This window comes from Oryx dammah, unplaced genomic scaffold (genome assembly GCF_014754425.2).
Source record: "Oryx dammah isolate SB20612 unplaced genomic scaffold, SCBI_Odam_1.1 HiC_scaffold_2, whole genome shotgun sequence".
NCBI classification, from domain to species: Eukaryota; Metazoa; Chordata; class Mammalia; order Artiodactyla; family Bovidae; genus Oryx; species Oryx dammah.
In genome coordinates, this window is record NW_024070186.1 from 189,820,219 (window position 1) to 189,840,417 (window position 20,199).

At 57.7% G+C, this 20,199-nt stretch overlaps 1 protein-coding gene across 4 annotated transcripts in view; it reads right to left on the minus strand.

The window, feature by feature from the left end:
- GTF2IRD1 (GTF2I repeat domain containing 1) overlaps positions 1 to 20,199 on the minus strand; it is a 123,336-nt gene that overhangs the window by 57,419 nt on the left and 45,718 nt on the right. For all 4 annotated transcript variants that reach the window (XM_040260900.1, XM_040260886.1, XM_040260894.1 and 1 more), the window contains exons 3-9: positions 18,563 to 18,704; positions 15,999 to 16,154; positions 13,644 to 13,827; positions 12,651 to 12,961; positions 11,545 to 11,634; positions 9,028 to 9,111; positions 3,614 to 3,797 (exon numbers count right to left, since the gene is read on the minus strand). In XM_040260900.1, the coding sequence (XP_040116834.1) occupies positions 3,614 to 3,797; positions 9,028 to 9,111; positions 11,545 to 11,634; positions 12,651 to 12,961; positions 13,644 to 13,827; positions 15,999 to 16,154; positions 18,563 to 18,704 (1,151 nt within the window). The remainder of the gene's footprint in view (positions 1 to 3,613; positions 3,798 to 9,027; positions 9,112 to 11,544; positions 11,635 to 12,650; positions 12,962 to 13,643; positions 13,828 to 15,998; positions 16,155 to 18,562; positions 18,705 to 20,199) is intronic.

The following is a 20,199-nucleotide window of genomic DNA, read 5'->3' on the forward strand; positions in this document are numbered from 1 at the left end:
AGAAGGTCTGACGTGGGAAGCCCCTAAGCCCCTTACTCACATCTATTTAGTCTCCAATCAGTGTTATGAGGCTTGAACAATCATCAGCCCCATTTTACAGATGAGGCAAGTGAGGCACGGAGCAGTTCAGTAACTTGCCCAAGGACACACAGCTGGGAAATGGTAGGGCCATTCAAACCTAGGTTGTCGGCACTGATATGCTCAAGTACTCTTCTATGTGAAGGGAGATGAGGTCAGGGGAAAGCCCTTGTGTTTGCTGAGCAGCTACTACAGGCAAGGTATGTTACGTCCACCTCCTCATTTTAGGATGAGAAAAACCTGAAAGGTGGGGCATCGTTTTTTAAAAAAAATATTTATTTGGCTGGGCCGGGACTTAGTTGCGGCATGTGGGATCTTTAGTCGCGCATGCAAATTCTTACTTGTGGCAAGTGGGATCTAGTTCCCTGACCAGGGATCAAACTCAGGCCCCCTGTGTTGGGAACGCAGTGTCTTAGCCACTGGACTATGTCACTGGGGGGTGCGGGCACCATTATCTCTGTTTTTACAAATGAAGACACTGAGGCTTAGAAGAGAAGTGCTATTCAAGGTTATCACACAGAGTGTGATTTCAAGTCCCGTCTGCCTGATTCCAAGCCTCCTCCTCTGGGAAGTCCCACAGGCTTGCTGCTCTGATGTCACCGAGTCTGCACCTGAAAACATGTTGTTTTGATTCTCCCAAGGACTCATCATCACAGGAGTGACCATCACTCCTGGGGGCAGGTGAGGACTGTGCCTGTTGCTTCATGAGGTCCTCAGTAGAGCTCAGTGAAGGGCTCGGCCTCCAGGAGGCGCCTGGCAAATACTAGTGAAGGGTTAAACGAACTACAGTTTGGATAGAGGGAGATGAAGGTGAGTCACAACGAGGAAGCAAATACCATGGTCAGGCATGTAAAGGGTCACTGGGACGTCCTTGCTGCTTTCTGCACTCCCTCTCTCGCTACCAGGAGTCAACTGAAGGCAAAGGACCCAGGCAGCAGCAAGAAAGATTTAAGCTAGACAACAGTAGGCACTTCCTGAAAGAAGGGTGCTTGATTTCAATTCACCTCCACAGTGATTTATCAAGTGGGATCCCCGCCCCGGTGAAGGGGTTCAGAGAGCACAAGAGGCGGCTCAGAGGTGGTCCCACTGCCACCGTGTGATGGCGGGCTCGTGGGGGCACTGATGGGGGGAAGAAGCCACCTGCTGCCGGAGGGGTAAATTCTTTCTGAGTGAGGATAGGGGACGGCTTCCAGGCAGGAAAGGGAGCCTTGAAAGACAAGACAGGTGGGAAGGAGGGCGGGGAGCAGTGCCAGGGAGAGGGAAGGGTTTCAGCAAAGGATGGAGACAGGTGAGGCAGCAGGAGCTCAGAGAAGCAGGAGCGAAGGTGGAGAGAAAGCGAGGTATGCGTGGAGGTGGCTGACAGATGACGGCCTGGCACCCTGGGAGTGGCCACATGGTGAAGGGTTCTGAGAGGGGGTCCCCCACTGTTAGAGCTGGCTTTCAGAGTCACCACCCCCAGTGGTGGCGAGATGCCTGCCCAGCTCTGGGCCATGCTCAGCCTCCTCTGCTGGCGACCCCTCCTCTTCCCGACCCCAGCCTCTAACACGGGGATCCCAGGGTCCAATGGGGGCCCTCTTTTCTTCTCACCTCTATTTCTCTCCTCTGCCCTGTGATCCCTTTCTGGACCACACTGCCAACTCTCAAGATTTCTTATAGTTTTTTTTTTTTGGCCATGCTGCATGGCATGAGGGATCTTAGTTCCCTGACCAGGGATTGAACCCAAGCCCCCTGCACCAGGAACATGAAGTCTTAACCACTGGACCTCCAGGGAAGCCTGCGACTCTCAGACTTCTATCTCCAACTCAGACCTGAGCTTCCAATCTCTCAGTGGGGCCTCTGAAAATTTCATCTCCTGAGCATCTCCAAGATGAACTCAAGCAGCCATGTGGGGATGATCCTTCTTTCCTGCCCCCCACCTCATTTCTATGGTCCACCCACCAGCACACGCCATGGGCATCACCGCTCAGATTCGATCCCCAATCCAGCCACTTCTCTCCCTCCGCGCATCATGCCAACCAGGCCTGAGGCTGCAGCCACCAACTCACACCAGTCTCCCCCAGCAGCCAGGCTGGCATCCAGCAACCCTACAGAGGCCCTTCCCAAAGCTCCAGAACAGTTCCACGCTCTCAAAGATAATCCCCACCCTCTGGAACCCCGGGCGTCTGGGCTGCTCACTGAGGTCAATTCTTTTGCCCAGATACTGCTCAGCTGGGTGCGGGCGGCCCTTCTCAGCCTCCAGGTCTGGCTTAACCGATGGGACCTTCAGAGGCCCCCTGACCACCTTCAACAGGTATTCAGCCCCTCTCCACCACCATTTTTCCTTTCTCCCAAGACCCTGTTTATTTCCTTCGCTCTAAGAAATCAGATGGCACGAGTCCAAATTTGGACAAGCACTTCCTTCCATCCATCCATCCATCCATCCATGCATCTGTTTCACAGATAGGTACTGGCATCTCGCACATACCAGGGACTGCTGTGGGTGCTGGGCATTCGGCAACGAGCCACAGCCCCAGCTTACAGTCTAGAGCATCAAACATGCAAGCAGGCACGTGAGTCCTCGCACACGGTGGGAGCGCGCCCCCAGAGAACTCCCAGAACAGATGCCTGGGAGGGGGCCGGTGCAATCAGTGCCGCTGGAGGTAGGGGGCTGGACAGAATGGCCTCTGGCCTCCTCCCTTTCATCTCTAACTATTTAGGAGGAAGCATCCCAAGAAGTCTGGCCTTGCCTGGAGACACAGGCTTGGCAGTGAGTTGAGCCGGATGTGAGGGCAAGGCCCCCTGCGGGAGTTGGGAGACAAGGTGTGGATCGGGGGTAGAGGGGGGAGTGGTAGGTCTAGGTCTAGGAGGCAGGGGCTGCCATTCTGGAGTCCGTCGTGCCTGCCCTCTCCCAACCACCTGCACCAGGGACACTGATCACCTGGAAGAGCAGGAAAGACAGAGAAACTACCAGCAGGCAGGGCCACCCAACGGGAGGCCAGAAGGAGAGAGGCTGGCCCATCCCACCCGAGCTCAGGGGGGCTCCCCTCTGAAGGCAGTTAAGGGCAAAGGCCTCAGCTCTCCCTCATTGTTGCTGTTTAGATACACAGTCGTGTCCAACTCTTCTGCGACCCCATAGACTGTAGCCTGCCAGGCTCCTCTGTCCATGGGATTTCCCAGGCAAGAACACTGGAGTGGGTTGCCATTTTCTCCTCCAGGGGATCTTCCCGACCCAGGGATGGAACCCGCGTCCTGCACTGGCCGTTGGATTCTTCACCACTGCACCACCATGAAACCCTCGGGTCTTCTTTAGGGGCAGGAGAACACCTCTGAGAACTCAGCAAGTGCCCACCTGGGCCAAGCACTGTGCCTCCATTTTTCCATTTCATTCTCAGAAGAGGCCAGAAGGAGGAGGACACACAACTGTCAGGGAATCCCTTCGTTCACCCCAACCCCTTGTCACCGCCCCAGGGCCCCGCTTCATGCCTGTTGTTCCCCCCGTCCCGCTCTGCCACCCCCCGGTACCCCAAGCCCAGGCTCCGCTGCTCCCCACCCCTACCTCTTAATGACAAAGTGGATGCTGTGTCGCTCCTCCAGGATCCGCTTCAGCTTGGGGACTCCATAGGTGCAGGGGCGCTTGAAGGGGATCTTGTCTGGGATGCCCACTATCTCCACGGCCTCCGGGTCGCAGGCGATCTTCCTGTAGGGGACGGGGACCATGTGGTCCAGGCCCAGGGCTTCCGCTGGAAGGGCAAGGGCAAGGCTGAACGTCCCGCGGACGCTGCAGGACATGCGGGGCCCCAGGGCCTGGTCATCACCACCTCCCACCTCCCAGGTACCAACCACTCTGGCCGCACAGCAGCCAGAGGGGATCCTCCTGAAATATGTCACTCGGCCCTTTAAAAAATGCCCATAGTCTCCCATCTCACTCAGCAACAGCCATGAAGTCCCGCAAAGCCCTATGTGACCAGAACCTCAGACCTTATTTCCCTCCTTTCACCACTCTCTGCTTGCTCGCCCTAGTCTCCCCAGCTTTCTTTCTTTTTGTCATGTGAGGTCTTAGTTCCCCGATCAGGAATTGGAGGGCGAAGTCTTAATCACTGGACTGCCAGGGAAGTCCCTCTCCAGCCTCCCTGTTGCTTCCCTAATGCGCCAGGCACACACTCACCCCGGGGCCTTTGCATGTGCACTTCGGTCTACTCAGACACTCTTCTCCCAGATCACAATAGCCTTCCTTCCCTCCCTCTTTCCATTCAAGCATCCTCTCAGCTGTCACCAGCCTAAAGCAGCCCCCTCCATCCCTCCCTAGCCCACCCTGCTTTGTTTTTCATCCCACATTTATCATAACCTGATGTTACAAACATATTTATCTGTGCGTTGGTTCACAGTCTGGGACGGAACTAGGGCAGGTCACACAGTAGCTGCTCCCTGTATATCTGGGAGTCAATGAGCGGCTTCAGGAAACTTCCAGGCTCATGCTGGGCTCTTGGCAAGATGCTTCCGGTCAATACAGGTATGCCCTTTCCTCCAGGGAGGGGCCCAGTAGGCTGCTCACTCGTCGGTGACATAGATGAGACGCCGCTGGAAGCTGACAGCTTTGCCAACAGCAGTGTACATGGAATCTGAGCTTGGGAAGCAGTTCCTTGATTTTTTCTTCCAGACCATTCGGTGTGGTCCTACCATTTCAGTCGCTCATACACCCCAGCTTCTCCTTTCTGCTCTTTTTTAGTATTTTAAAATGTTAATTAATTAATTCGTCCGCATCGGGTCTTAGTTATGGCATGCAGGATCTTTCCTTGTGATGCGTGGGCTCAGTAGTTGAAACGTACAGGCTTAGCTGCTCCATGGCATGTAGGATCTTAGTTCCCCAACCAGGGATCGAACCCACGTTCCCTGAATTGCAAGGTGGATTCTTAACCACTGGGCCATCAGGGAAGTCCCTTAGCTCCTCCTTTCCATTTATTCTCTCACCCAGTCGTTTTGAATGCCTAGTATGCGCTTGATGGTGCTATCATGGGGCCCCAAAGCCGGGGAGACTAAGCTGGGCCGGGTGTCCACTTCGCTCGTGCCTTGCTCAAGGGTGTCTCCAGCCTGTCCCAAGGCCCCGCCAGCTCCCCTCTACCCCTCAAGCCGCCCTCCATCCTGGCCTGGCTCCTTGGGTCACACCAGGCTTCATCTGCATCCAGACAAGTGCCAGCCCAGACCTGGACCGTCTTTCCTGCCGTCAGCCACGCCGGGACCCAGGCAGGGCAGAGTCTCCATCCAGGACGCTCCCTGGGGCGCCGCCAAGACTGTTTCTCTGTTGACGCAGCCCAGGTCTGCGTTGGCGGCTTTGGCAGCCAGATCCCACTGTGAAGATCACACTTGGCTCGTTGTCTAATTAAACCCTCGAAATCTCAGCAGCTGTCAAACCATTTCTCCGCCCCACCCCCCAACTGGTTCCCAAGCATCACCAGCCATCCCCCAGCCTTGGGACTTGAGTGATGGGTTCTTGGGTTTTTCGAGTCCATGTGAATCCAACTCCGCTTGGGTTCATCTGACTTACTGGGCCTGTCCTGCCACCAGCCCGGACAGAGATCTGGTTCGCAGAAGCCCCAGCTGCTGACTGCTTGGAAGGGGAGGATGGAGCCCCCATGTACAATACTTGGGCCCTTGTGTCATTTCACCCTCTCCTCAGTGGTAGAGACGTTGAGGCTTCCTGAAGGCTGGGGTCCCCTTATTCCTTTCCTGTTTTTTTTCTCTTTGAACCCCCAGCCCCATCACCGGCCCACTTCACCCGGAGTTGGGAGCTGAAATGGCAGGGGTGGGGACCAGGAACAAGATCTGCAAGCCCTGGGTCTGAGGGATGCTTCAGGCGTCCAGCCAACGTCCCCGCCCACCCAGAGGGTCTCCCAATACTCACAGAGGGGGCAGCTTCTCCCCTGGGGAGCCGAAGGGACAGCTCAGAGGGAGCCCTGGCCTGAAGAGGAACAAGGACTGAACCACTTCAACCCCAACACTCCTCCTTGGATTTGGCCACGGTGGTGGGCCCAGGTGCTGGCCTCGGGGACAGGCGCAACATTCTGGAAACATCCAGCACACACAACAGGCTAAAGACTGGCACCTGCCGTGCCCATGTGGTGAGGGCAGAACCCACCCACTGCAGATGGAGCCAGCCTTCATCAGCTACCCTCTCCCTGCTTCCCCGTCTGGCTCACACCTGCCTGGGGAGGAAAGGGAGAAACTCAGGTGCTGACAGCCCTCTGCAGTACCCAGCCTCGCTCAGACCCACCCCAACCCACCAGCCCATCAAGCCCACGTGACTCAAGTCTCCCCACCCCCAGGGTGGATCAAAGAACACCTCCTCCAGGAAGCCGCCCCTGACTCCCCAAGCCTGGCTCTGAGTCATCCTCCCTTTCTAAAGCCCCCCACCCCTGCACGACACTACACACCAGCATGTACTACCGTATACCACCGCGTACCACCGCAGACACATTGTGAGGCACCTGCTGAAGCACCTTGAGACCAGAGCTGCTCTGAGTGCCTGGCACAAGGTCGGGGGCTCAAAACGCATGACTGAGAAGTGAGCCAACAGATCAATGAGTGAGAGCAAAAATGAAGGGAAGAAAGGGGGCTTCCCTGAAGGTTCAGTGGTGAAGAATCCACCTGCCAATGCAGGAGACATGGGCTCAATCCCTGATGTGGGGAGATCCCACACGCCTCGAGGCAACTAAGCCCGTGCCCCATAGCTACTGGGTCTGTGCCCTGGAGCCTGTGCTCTCAACAAGAGAAGCCCACACACCACACCAGAGAGCAGCCCCCGAGCCTCGCAACTAGAGCAAAGCCCGTGCAGCAGCAAAGACCCCGCACAGACAAAATAAATGAATAAAATTAATTGTTTTTAAAAAAGGGAAGAAGCAAGTGTGGTATGTGATACAGTAAGGACACTTGTGCTCTTCAACTCTGGTGTGTATGTGTGTGCGTGCGTGCGTGTGTGTGTGTGCGCGCGCGCGCGTATACTTAGTTGCTTCAGTTATGTCGGACTCTGAGACCACATGGACTGTAGCTCGCAAGCTTCTCTGTCCAGGTGATAATACTGGAGTGGGTTCCCATTTCTCCTCCAGGGGATCTCCCCGAACCCAGGGATCAAACCCGTATCTCCTGCGCCTCCCATACTGACAGGTGGATGCCTTGCCGCTGAGCCACCTGGGAATCCTTCTGGCAAATTGCCAAATCCCTGGAGGGGGTCGTGGGAACTGCAGATGGGTAGACAAGTTGGACAGAGGTGTGGGGACCCTGGGGACCCATTACTCGCGAATGGCGTCTGAAGTAGGGGTGCGGTCTTGGGGGACTGAACCCTTAACCCGGGGGAGGGCGCGTCTGTAACTACGGGGAGTTAGGGTCAGAATTAAAACAAGATGTAGGGCCCCCAGCTGGTATTCACAGAGAACTGCAGGGTTGCGTGGCGTGGAAAACACTGATTTCCGCTGTCAGAAGTGTTGTGAGCAGAGAAAGAGGGGTTTTTTTCAGCCAAGCAGTGGGGGAAGAGGAGCCGGCCAGGTGGCTCAGCGGTCATGAATCCACCTGCCAGGCAGGAGACTCGGGTTTGATCCCTGGGTCGGGACGATCCCCTGCAGGAGGAAATGGCAACCCACTCCAGTATTCTTGCCTGGAGAATCCCATGGATGGAGGAGCCTGGAGGGCTACAGTCCATGGGGCCGCAGAAGAGTCAGACACGACTTAGTGACTGAACAGCAGCAAGGAGGGGAGGCAGGCAGTGGAGCTGTCTTGATTTGGGGCTGGTCTGGTTATGGGGAGAAGGTCAAGGTTAGGGAGGACTGGGCGACTCCAGGGCACCTGGCAAGTGGCTGTGGACTCCCAGGGCAGTGCTCTCCCCGACCCCACAGGTGCAGCAGTTCCCCTGGCCCCGGACCCTCCTCTCTGTCCCTGTAGCTCTGGGCAGTGCCCCCTCCCCCGGCCCCCTGCTTCGGTCTCTTCATGCAGAGGGACCACCCCTGGGGGGCTGCACGATGCCGGTGAGTTCAGTGACATCACAGCTGCGAGCCGAGTGATCTGGGGGTACCTGCGTCACCTCACCCACCCTGGCCAGCGCCACACTGCATCTGATCAGAGTGGGGCTCACAGGCAGAGCTCCACAGAGGCTGAGCCAATCAATGAGGCTGAGACAGGACTGCTGATGCAACAAAGGAGACCAGGTGTGGGAGGGGACTTGGGGATCCCAGGTCTCAGCGTGAGTTTACAGGTCTGGCCCCTGCCTCCGAGCCAACCAGTGGCTGCCCTGCACACTTGGCTGAAGCATCGCCAAGTGGAAGACCCCCCCACCCCGGCCCCAGTTACCACCTGTGTCTGTGTCCCGGAATACCGTGAGCCGACAAGTGCTCTGAGCCCGGCTCTGGCCTGGGTGCCGGGGACACCGAGGGGCCAGGGCTGCCCGGGCCCCTCAGGGACAGATACAGACACGGTGCATCAAGCATGCGGCACGGAACAGAGAGGAAACCATCGGGGTTTTAAGGGCCCAGACTGAGTTTTGAAGAACAAGTAAAGAGTCTCGTCCGAAAAACCTGCCAAGGGCTCGCCGGGCAGGGGGCACGCCAGGAAGGGGGCACAAATGAGGTGGCAGGATACGGCATGGTGTGACGAGGAACTTGTGAGCACGCGAGGCCGACAAACATTTTTCTGGATGGTCCCCTAGATGGGCAGTCGCCCCACCACGCTTCCGGCCTGCCTCCTACAGGTGAGTCAAAGTCTGGGGCTATGCCATCAGTCCTGCCCCCTCCCCCACCCCGGGGAATCTGGAAGGGAAATATTGACACAACCACCCCCTCCCCAGACAGGAGATGACATTCGCGTTGACGGCGCGCGGGTACCAGCATATGGCTCCTGCTGTCATGTTGGGGAACACGAGTGATTGCCACATAATGAGCTGCTCAGCACGCTGCCGGGGCCACCCTGCGGCCCGCGCCGCCCACTCACCATATCTGCTGTTAAACAGGATCTGCACGCACTCCCGCAGGGTGTTGATGTCCTCGGTTTCCTTTATGAAGGCGTCCCATTTCTCTATCAAAACACAGGAGGGACAAGTGAGGCCCGTCCGAGCAGGGACCCCACGGTCTGGAGGCCGCTGGCCTCTGTCCACCCACTGCATGGGTGTGCGCAGTTTCTGGGGTCCTGCCTGACTCTGTGCAACCCCATGGACTGTAGAACGCCAGGCCCCTCTGTCCACGGGATTCTCCAGGCAAGAATCTTAGAGTCAGTTACTATGCCCTCCTCCTCCAGGGGATCATCCTGACCCAGGGATCGTCCCGACCCAGGGATCGAACTCATGTCTCCTGCATTACAGGTGGATTCTTTACCCACTGAGCCACCTGGGAAGCCCCCGGTCTGCCCCATGGGCAGTGTGTATTATGCAGGCACAGCCAGTCCATCTTGGGCCTCTCCTGAGTCCCGACCTTCAAAACCTAACCATCACGTCTGGTGCATCTGGGTTCTCACCCAGCTTTGGCCTTGTCGCTGTCCCCTCGAACCCGCAGCCCTGCTGGCCTCTCCCACAAAGCCAAAGTCTCTGCCTCAATTTAGCATGAATCACTAAAGAGATATTTGGTTCATTAAAATTATAAAAGGAACATCTTTAATTTATTAAGTGGTTATTTGGGCTAAGTACTTTATACATATGTAACATCCTAGTTGGGGCTTCCCAGGTGGCGCTAGTGGTAAAGAACCCTCCTGCCAGTGTGGGAGACGTGGGAGATGCGGGTTCAATCCCTGGATTGGGAAGATCCCCTGGAGGAGGGCATGGCAACCCACTCCAGTATTCTTGCCTGGAGAATCCCATGGACAGAGAAGCCTGGCCGGCTACAGCCCATGGGGTTGCAAAGAGTCGGACATGACAGAAGCAATTTAGCACGTAGTATCCTAATTAATCCCTCAGAACAATTTGTAAACATAGATAGCAAACGCAGCATTATTTCCATTTTGTATGTGGGAAAACTGAGTCTCAGAGAGGCTGAGTAACTTGTCTGAGATCACCCCACTAGTACCTGGTTTCTTAACGAACCTCTCACCAAAGTGAGGCTGAGACCTCCACAAGGCAAAGTTGTTGCAAAGTCTTACTTCATCCTTTTTTTTTTGGTATAAATGAATTCCACATTTTCCTGTCCCCTATACTGCGTGGTACTTTAAAAATGTGTTCACAGGACTTCCCTGGTGGTCCAGGGGCTAAGACTCTGGACTCACAAAGTGGGGGGCCTGCGGTTGATCCCTGGCTGGGGAACCAGATCCCACAAGCCACAACTAAGAGTTCACGAGCCCCAACTAAAGATCCTGCATGCTGCAACGAAGACTGGCAGAGCCGAACAAACAAATAAATATATTCTTAAGAAGCCTCTCCCTTGCTTGAAAGGGCTGAAATTAAAACAAAAAATATCTATCCATCTGGCCACACATTTCTTGGACACCTGTTCTTTCACGAGGTGGAGTTTATTTCCTCTCTCTCAGTTTTGAGTATGAACTGGATGAAGTTCTTGGCTTCCTTTTTTTTTTATGGCCATGCCATGCAGTTTGCAGGATCTTGGTTCCCTGACCAGGGACTAAAGCTGTGCCCCCTGCAGTGGAAGCATGGAATCCTAACCACTGGACCGCCAGGAAAGTCCCAAATTCCTGGCTTCTAATGGGTAGAACCGGAGAAGGCAACGGCACCCCACTCCAGTACTCTTGCCTGGAAAATCCCATGAATGGAGGAGCCTGGTGGGCTGCCGTCCATGGGGTCGCGAAGAGTCGGACATGACTGAGCGACTTCACTTTCACTTTTCACTTTCATGCATTAGAGAAGGAAATGGCAACCCACTCCAGTGTTCTTGCCTGGAGAATCCCAGGGACCGGGGACCTGGTGGGCTGCCGTCCATGGGGTCGCAGAGTCAGACACGACTGAAGCAACTTAGCAGCAGCAATGGGTAGAACATGGCAGAAGTGACAAGTGATTTCTGAGACTGGGTCATAAAAGATGTGTGGCTCCCTCCTTACTCTCTCAGATCACTAATTCCAGGAAGCCAGCTGCCACATTGTGAGGGTACTCAAGCAGCCTGTAGAGGTCCACGTAGTAAGGAATACGAATCCTGCCAACAGCCACATGGGCGAGCTTGAGGTGGATCCTCCAGCCCCAATTCAGCCTTCAGATGATCACAGCCCCAGCTGACATCTTGATCAACAGCCTCATGAGAGATACCAAAACCACAGGTGCCTGGCTACACTGCTCCTGAATTCCTGACCCACAGAAACCATAAGGCATCAAGGCTTGGCGTTTTAAATTTTGGGGCAATTTGTTACACAGCACTGTGTAACTATTACATATTGGTTTTATGCACAAGTCCCTTGTGTAGTGCTGGTCCTCCCACCTCTCACAAAGACTCAGGGGACACACATCCACGTCGGGAAGCACCACCCCAGTCCTGGATCCCCACTCTGGACAGGGTGCTGCCACGGGCACTGTCCTACCTGACTTGTCATGGACGATGGAGAAGAGGATCCGCTTAGAGGCATGGACATTCTGAATGAGAGGACCGCCAGGACCAGTGGGCTTCTGTCCTGGACAAGGGAGCGGAAAGGTACAGGTTCAAGGCGGGCCCTAAGAGGGGTTCCCCTAGATCTGGCCTGAGTGCACAGGTTGGGGCTCTGGGGTAACATTTCCCCCCCAAGTGAGAACCCAGAACTGAGCCCCGTGATCAAGAACTCAAGGCAGCTTCGCTGACCAGAGGCCTGAGACATTCTGTAGCAGTCTGCTCTCTGGATGGCACACGGAGAAGGGCAGAATCCCAGGTCACCTTTTACAGGTGGGGACGCTTGTTTCAGGCATATAAGCCCTGTCCTCCTGCTCAGCCCACACATCTGTAGAGGGGAGGGTGGGCTCCCTTTTTCTCCTTCTCATAACTTATAAGCACCTACTCTGTGCCAAGCATTGCACTCAGGGCTGTAGTACAGTGGTTCTCAAACTTGAGCACGCACTGGAGCCACCTGGCACACTTGTCAGTTTGCAGGTGGCTGGGCCCCAGCCCTAACATGCTAGATTCAGCAGGCCTGCAGCTGGGCCCGAGAATGTGCACTGCCAGCGTGCTCTGTCATTTCATCACGATGACAACCCAGCTAGACAGGTACTCTCAGCATCCCCATTTTACAGAGGAGGAAACTGAGGCTCAGAGAGGTAGAGAGATTTGCCCTGGGACACACAGCCACTATGTAGAGGGGCCAAAATAAGCATACAGGTCTTTCTCATGTCCAGTTTTCCCTTGTTTCCAGTACCCCTAATTCCACGCTGGGTATGCAGTAGGTGCTCATTAAATCCATGGACCTGATTGGTATGCCTACTCCCCGACTCTAGAGACTCCCCCAGGGATCCTCTTGGGCATCTCTTGTCTCAGGTCACAGATGACTGGGCGGAGGCTGGGTCTGACTGAGTCCAAGCCAGGATGCCAGCTGCCCCACCCCAGCCCTGGCTCCGAGACGCCTCCTGTAGCCCTGAGCACCCCGACCTCCCCTGGGAAGCTGCCCCTGCAGGAGTGACCTCTGTCCCACTCCCAGACTCAGGAGCCCCGGAAGCAGCTTACCACAGCAGTCCGGGAAGTCCTGGGCAGCGGGGGCCTTGGGCTCCGGCCCGGGCCGGCCGAGGCCCAGGTCACTGGGGCCAAGCGGGCAGGCAGGCACCTCCTGCTTGAGCTCCCGCACGGTGTGGTTGGGGAGGGCCGTGCTGTACAGGAAGCTGGCCACGGACGAGGAGGTGGCAGTGGGGGGCAGGTCCTGGGGTGGCCCCTTGGGGGTCTGGCCGTGCAGGCCACAGTCCCGAGCCCCCTTGGCTAGCAGAGAGACACCATTCAGCTCCACCAGGGCCTTTGAGTCACGCCCACCATCCTCGAGCGGCCTGGGTGAAGCAAAGGACACGTGATGGCTGTGCACCCCCGTCCAGCCAGGGCTACGTCTGCCCCCAGCCCTCCCTGAGGAGAGCACGACAGCCTGTGAGGCACACGGGATGGAAGCGAATCCTCATTTACAGGTGGGGGTGCAGGCCTGGGCGAGGGTGTGACATGTGCAGGGCCCCATGCCTGGGCTCTCCCCGAGAACCACCCATCGCATCCTTTCAGCTGCAGCCAATTGGCTTTCATCTCCTAACGCATCCCTCCTTCCTGGCCGCGGTGCCCTAGCCCCGATGGGTGACTCAGGCTGCTTCCCGGCTGACCGGGCGATCGGTACCCTCCCCCACCCACCAGCCCCTAATGGAACCCTTGCTTGACAACCCCAAGGAGCACCACGATGAGGCTTCCCGCCTCCACACAGGCTGTTCCTGATACCTGCGGGGCTGCCGCTGCTATTTCTTCCCCAGCTGAGCCTCTCTACACACAGAAGTCCCCGGGGAAGACTTCTGTGACCACACCTGGCTCGGAGCATGCTCTGTGCTTGCGTTTCTGCCTCACTCCTGCCATCAGACTAGAAGCTCTTACAAGCAGGGTCCCCGGTTGAGAATCTGAAGTCCCCTCCCCTCCGGCCCAGCCCCCACGGTCCGGTCACTGGCTCTCAGCCACTCCCAGGCCAGCGGCCTCACTCACCTCTTGAGCTTGAAGCGGATCCGGTGGCTGTGTTCCAGGATGGCCATGAGAGCCTTGGGGTCGTACTCGGCCGGCCTCCGGAAGGCCAGGCCCTCGGGCAGCCCCTGCACGGCCAGCAGCCCCGGCTCCCGGAGCAGCCGCTCGTAGGGCAGCGGCACCACGCTGGCCCTGCCCAGGGCCTCGCCTGCGGGCACGGGGGGGTGGAGGAGAGAGGCCTGATGAGAGGGCAGCCAGGACGGGGCGGGGGCCAGGTGTGCCCCAGAGCTGGGGCTGTGCTGAGCCACTCCTACGGTGCCGGGCCCCCAGGAGACTGGACCCCACAGGGCCCTTCGCCTGCCAACCTCACACAGCCTAACCCCCCTGCAGGTGGAGCAGGCGGGGGCTGTGGACGGCCCCCCTGCGGCCGAGGGCCACGGCTGCCCATCAACAGGGTCTCCTGGCTCCCCTGCCACTCTCTTCTCCGGGCATCTGGGTGGAAGGGAAAGCAGGGCCGGGGGCTCAGGCAGGAGGTGAGGAGGGGCGTTGAGAGACAGAGAACACACAGAGGAAGGGCAACCGCCGGAGGGAGGAAGGAGAAAGGATGAGAGAGGGGAGGGCAGGGGAGGAAGAGAGGGATGGAGAGGAAACGAGAGGCAGAACAGACAAGACAGGCTGAGAAGATGGGGAAGAGCTTCCCTGGTGGGCCCGTGGTTAAGACTCCCTATGCAGGGGCGCAAGTACTCCCCTACCCTAGCTGGGGTACTAAGTAAGATCCCACACTCCACATGCTGTGGCCAAAAAAGAGATGGCAAGCATGAGGGAAGCGGGGAAGGAAGGGGTGGCCAAGGGGCCTGGGCTCACGGGCTTCTGCCACCCGCCACCAGGAGCCAGAGGGCTTCCCAGGTGGCACTAGTGGTAAAGAACCCCCCTGCCAATGCAGGAGACAAGAGGTGCAGGCTCAGTCCCTGGGTCGGGAAAATCCCCTGGAGGAGGAAACGGCCGCCCACTCCAGTATTCCTGCCTGGAGGATCCCATGGACAGAGGAGCCTGCTGGGCTACAGTCTGTGCGTGTGTGTGTGCTGAGTCACTTCAGTTATGTCCGACTCTGCAACCTGTGGACTATGGCCTGCCAGGCTCCTATGAAGCGACTGATGCACGCGCCAGGAGCCAGAAGGAAGCTCCGCCCCTAGTAGCCACACCTGATTCTGCCTGAAGCAGGCAGGCAGAATCGGGGTACAGTGAGCAGGGGCGCAGGGGCTCTGGGCATGTGTCCTGTATCTGGCAAGAGTGTCTGCAGTGAAACAGCCCACCATGCGTGACCAGTCCTCCCATCCCAGGGGGCCAGCGTGCCCACCAGGGCCTCCAGACCCTGACTCCTCTTGGTTTCCTTCTACTGACATCTAGAGTCCAGCAGGGTTTCCCCACTCGCCCAGACCTCTGCTCCAAAAAGCCAAAGGCTGCATGCAGGAGGGGAAGGAATAAAGCAAATGAGAAATAATGGGGGGGCCCTTAGGGATGGAAGGGACCTGCCTGAGGTCACCCAGGGAGCGTGGAGGTCACCACTGTGCCGGATACCTGGCGGCAACCTGACATTTCCTGAGGGAGGCTAGGCCTGCTCATCCCTTCCCCTTCTCCAACTCCAGGGGAACGACTTGGATGGCCAGTTAGCCTTCATTCAGTCATTCAACAAACACCCTCTGGGCTCCTGCTGTTGCTGGGTTCTGAAACTGCAGGCTAAGAACAGCAGAAAGTACAAGCAGGTCCAGGATCCTAGAGAGCAGCTGGGCGAGGACATAGGGCACAGCGATGCCCACAGGGGACCCTAACCCAGCTTGGAGCTGGGGGATTCCTGAAGCTGAGCCTCAGAGAGCAATGCCGTGTCCACCAGACAGAGCGGAGGGCCGGCCCGACAGACGCAGCAGAGCAAAGGTGAGGAGGTGTGAAATGAAGCCACAGTGAGTGGGAGAAGAGGAAGGGGGTCAGAAGGGCTGGAGAGGGGGTTGGCGGGCTGGGGTGGGGGCTGATGCCACGCCCAGGGTGACGGGGAGCCCAAGAAGGGAGCAGAGGAAAGAGCTCTGTGGTCAGACCTGTGCTTTAGGAAGATGCCTGGCACAGGGCAGGTGGGGGGAGCGGTAGGGAGCTGGAGGTTAGATCAGGGCAGGGATGGTGGTTCAAGGAAATGGGGCTGGGCTTGGAGATCCATGCCTGGGGATGCAGAATGGGGGAGAGCTGAGGTTGAAGGGGAGAAGGCCCCCACACCTTGAGGTTTTGCCCACAGCCTGCAGTGGCGGGAGCGGGGCCTCCTCAGCTGAAGAGGGTGGGGCCGGGGGCTCCCACCCACCTGGGGGCCCCAAATGGAATGAGGAAGGATCTTACTATAAAGAACATCAAACACCTCCTCTACCATCTTCCGCAGAAGGTACACGTCCGAGCCATGTTCCAGGGCAGACCGTGGGACGTTCCGGCCGCCACCCTCACCCCGTGGCACCTTCTTGGGGTGCTCTGCCTCCGGCTCCTTCCACGGGGGCCCTCCTGCAGGACACAGAGCATGTGAGGCCGTGGTGAGTTCTCATCTCACCACCAGCCCAGTGAGCAGGGACGTCCCTGGCTTGGGTCGAGTCCCGCAGCTGGGCACGCAACACGGAGTGCCCACGGAGGAATGAATGAAGGATTAATGAGTGAGTGAGGTCTGCCCCAGCCACCCTGCCTAGGGCCAGGCTGGTCATCTGAGTGCCCAGTGCCCAGCACAGGGCCCTCATCCCTGCTTACCTCTAACTCACTGGCTGACCCTGGGTAAGTCCCTTCCCTCTCTGGGCCTCAGTCTGTGAGCTCTCATCCAGGAGACTAGCTGGCCTGGGGCAGAACTGGGGTTCAACGAATGTCCGGTCCAGCACCCCTTTCTGTCTTAACCAGTCGGGGTCCTACCTCTCTGCTCTGCCAAATGGGGAGATGATGGGGACCCCAGCAGGAGGCTGAAGGGGGGCTGTGAAGCACTTCATGCCAGGCTGGGCCAGGGTGGGGGCCTGGGAGCGTGGGGAGGATGCTAGAAACTTCGTTGGAAAGAGAATGAGAGGAGGGCCCGGGCCGCCCCCCCTCAGCTTGGAGTCTGCTCTCCTTGGGGACCTGTGAAGCTTGAAATAAACCAGCCAAGTTCCCAGCGCTATAAATAGCGGCTCTGCCCGGCTCTGGGAAGCCAGGTGCACCTTCCCCAGGCTCCACGCTGGCTCCCAGCCTGGCCCACTAGGGCCACAGACCCCGCCACTGCCCACCCTGCCCAGGCCCAGGTCTCCCGCCCAAGCCTGGAGAGGGGACAGGTTCTGAGAGCCGGGTGGGAGAGGGGTTTGGCTGGGGAAGCAGCTGGACCCTAGTAAGGATACAATGATGTGTCCCAGCACCGGGGGTCAGCCTTCCCAGAAGTGGCTAACCCCAGAGTCCAGGACCCGGGGTGGGGTAATGAAAGGGCTACTGACAGTGAGGAAAACAATGGCTGGCGTTTACTGGGCATGAACTACGTGCCCGGCACTGTTCTAGGTGCTTGCCATGTATTATCCGTTTAATCCTCAGCTTGACCCAGGAGAGGGTAACACCGTGGTCCCCCTTCACAGATGAGAAGACTGAGGCCCAGCAGGTGGCAGGGCCGGGACGCAGCCCCAGGCGTCTGGCTCCAGGGCCCGCTCTTAGCCCCAAGAACTCTGAGTCTCCCAAACCATGGGCTTGCATGCCCATGTGGGCTCTAACCTCCCAAGAGGGGAAGCCAACACCCCTTCCTGGAGAGCTCACCGCCAAGCTAGGGCCCCAGGCGTGCAGATGGAAGTTGTGGGCACAGGAGGAGTGCACGGAGTGGGCTTGGGGCAGCCACAGCCTGGGCGCTGGGTGGAGGGGCATGGATGAGGCCGGGAGGGGTGTGAGTCTGAAGGATGGGGGGCATCTGCCAGGCACAGGGGGGTGGGAGGGCCTGTCAGGAGGGGGAAACAGGAGGGACGGAGGTGAGCAGTGACACGCACGGAGCCAGGGGTGTGCGCCTGGGCACCAGGGATGCAGGGAGGAGAGAGCGCAGAGGCCCGGCCTGCTTCTGAGGAGCCCTGGAGACCCAGGCAGCACTGAAGAGTTGGGGGCTCCAGAGTGACCCCTCTGGATCGAGGCTACTGGCTCACAGCTCGGAGGGCTCATCTCTTCCGGGAGTGACAGGGGCCCTTGGCAGGGGTCCCGGGGGGGCACAGGCTGCACCCCCCATTTAGAAAGGGCAGACCCCACCTCCATCACCCGTTGGCTGCGTTTCACACTCCCACCACCGTCCCCAGTTACGCTCACTGCATCTCATATTCTCATCTGTATACCGGGGGCAACTGTCCCCTGGGCCCGCTGGGAACAGCAAAGAGCTCCAGTGCCCAGCGCTCTTCATCACTTCATCCCTAACTGCTCCCGTTTCTAGAGCATTCTCTACGTGCTGGACGAGTCCCCAGTCACTTCATCCCCAGGGGCCTCCAGGAGGCGGCTCCAAGATTCTGTTACTGTGACAGGGTCAGCGCCAGCCTCCCAGGGCTAACGTCAGGATGAAGGAGTTAGTGCTTCATGGGTGTTGCACGCAGCAGGCACTCAATAATTATTAGCCGAACATGTGGACTCGGTCCCCACGTCAGGGATGCGCAAGAATGGGGCCGCAGCACTGGGCCTCAGTGTCCCCTCTGTCCCTGAGTGGATGGAGGCGGCCGCGTCTGGACCGCCCGGGGCTGGGTCAGCTCGTCTCTCTTGGCCGAGGGACTGTGGAGTGATTCCACCCCAACAATGCCACGTTGGGAAGCCTGCACCCGCCCTGCTTGCCCCGTGTCTCCCCCGACACAGGACGGCCACCTGGTGTTGCGCCAGGGACCCAGCGAGGTGCCAGCTCTCCCGTCCTCCAGGACGCCGGGCCTCAGCCCTCTGGAGCCCCGAGTACTCACGGCAGAACCTGAGGAAGTCTGACTGCAGCTCCTTGCGTGCGTTCAGGAACATTCTCCCCTTTTCGGTGCCGACCACAAAGGCGCTCTCATCATGCACGGCGACGCAGGCCACCTCAGCATTCAGCTTGGAGAGCGCTGAGCACTGCGCGGGGAGCAGGGATGTGAGCCCGGGAAAGGGGCCCCCATTCCGGACACCCCCAGGGCCAGCTTTGTGGGGGGTGAGAGCTGAGGCCCCAGCTGCCCAAGATCCCCCCTGCAGCTCAACGTCTTGGGTCTTAGATGCTGCAGTGGGAATGAATGACCCCCAGAGAGCCTGGCCAAGGTCAGGGGAAGAGGACAAGGTTACGGTTTCTGGAGGAGGACAAAGGTGTACAAGGTCTGCGTCCCACCCCCAGGCCCTCCTGCTCCGGGTGAGTTCTGGCCTCAGGCCTGGCCCCAGGCCCAGAGGCGATCCTGTCCTGGGCTCTAAGTCCCTGATGAGGAGGTGGGATGGGTCCTAGGAGAATCAAGGCTCAGATAGATTTAGGCTTTAATCCTGTACCAGCTTCTTTCTAAAAGTCATGCCCTCCTCTGGGCCTCAGTTTCTCAGTCTGTAAAATGGAGACAAACCATCCAGCTCCCAGAGGTGCAATGGCCTTGTTCTGGGGATTCAATGGGGCCTGGCTGGTGGGAAAGAATCTCTAAATCAGGGCAGCCAGTGCAGGGATGAGGCCAAGAGGTTCTTTCTGCAGCCCCAGAGTTGAGACTGGTGGGCCCAGGGCACAGGAAGTCCTAACATGGAGGCCCTGCAACCAAGACCACCAGTATCTCAGGCCTCTGACCCACCTCACTGGGAAAGCCTGCCTGCAAAGCTCGTGGCATGCAGTAGTCAGTCAGTCAGTTCAGTCGCTCAGTCGTGTCCGACTCTTTGCAACCCCATGGACTGCAGCACACCAGGCTTCCCTGTCCATCATCAACTCCCAGAGCTTGCTCAAACTCACGTCCATTGAGTCGGTGATGCCATCCAACCATCTCATCCTTGATCACTCCCTTCTCCTTCTGCCCTCAATCTTTCCCAGCATCAGGGTCTCTTCCAATGAGTCAATTCTTTGCATCAGATGGCCAAAGTCCTGGAGCTTTAGCTTCAGCATCAGTCCTTCCAATGAATATTCAGGACTGATTTCCTAGCGACTTAGCAGCAGCAGCAGCAGCAGCAGCGTCTGATAAGTGCTGGTTTTTATCTGAGTTAGCCCTCTGTGGACAGTCAGAAGTCTGGCTTCTAATCACAATTCCGCTGCTATGTGATCTAAGCCAGGTTCTAGATTTAAGGGCCTAGATCTGATAGATAGAGTGCCTGATGAACTATGGAATGAGGTTCATGACATTGTACAGGAGACAGGGATCAAGACCATCCCCATGGAAAAGAAATGCAAAAAAGCAAAATGGCTGTCTGGGGAGGCCTTACAAATAGCTGTGAAAAGAAGAGAAGCGAAAAGCAAAGGAGAAAAGGAAAGATATAAGCATCTGAATGCAGAGTTCCAAAGAATATCAAGAAGAGATAAGAAAGCCTTCTTCAGCGATCAACACAAAGAAATAGAGGAAAAGAACAGAATGGGAAAGACTAGAGATCTCTTCAAGAAAATTAGAGATACCAAGGG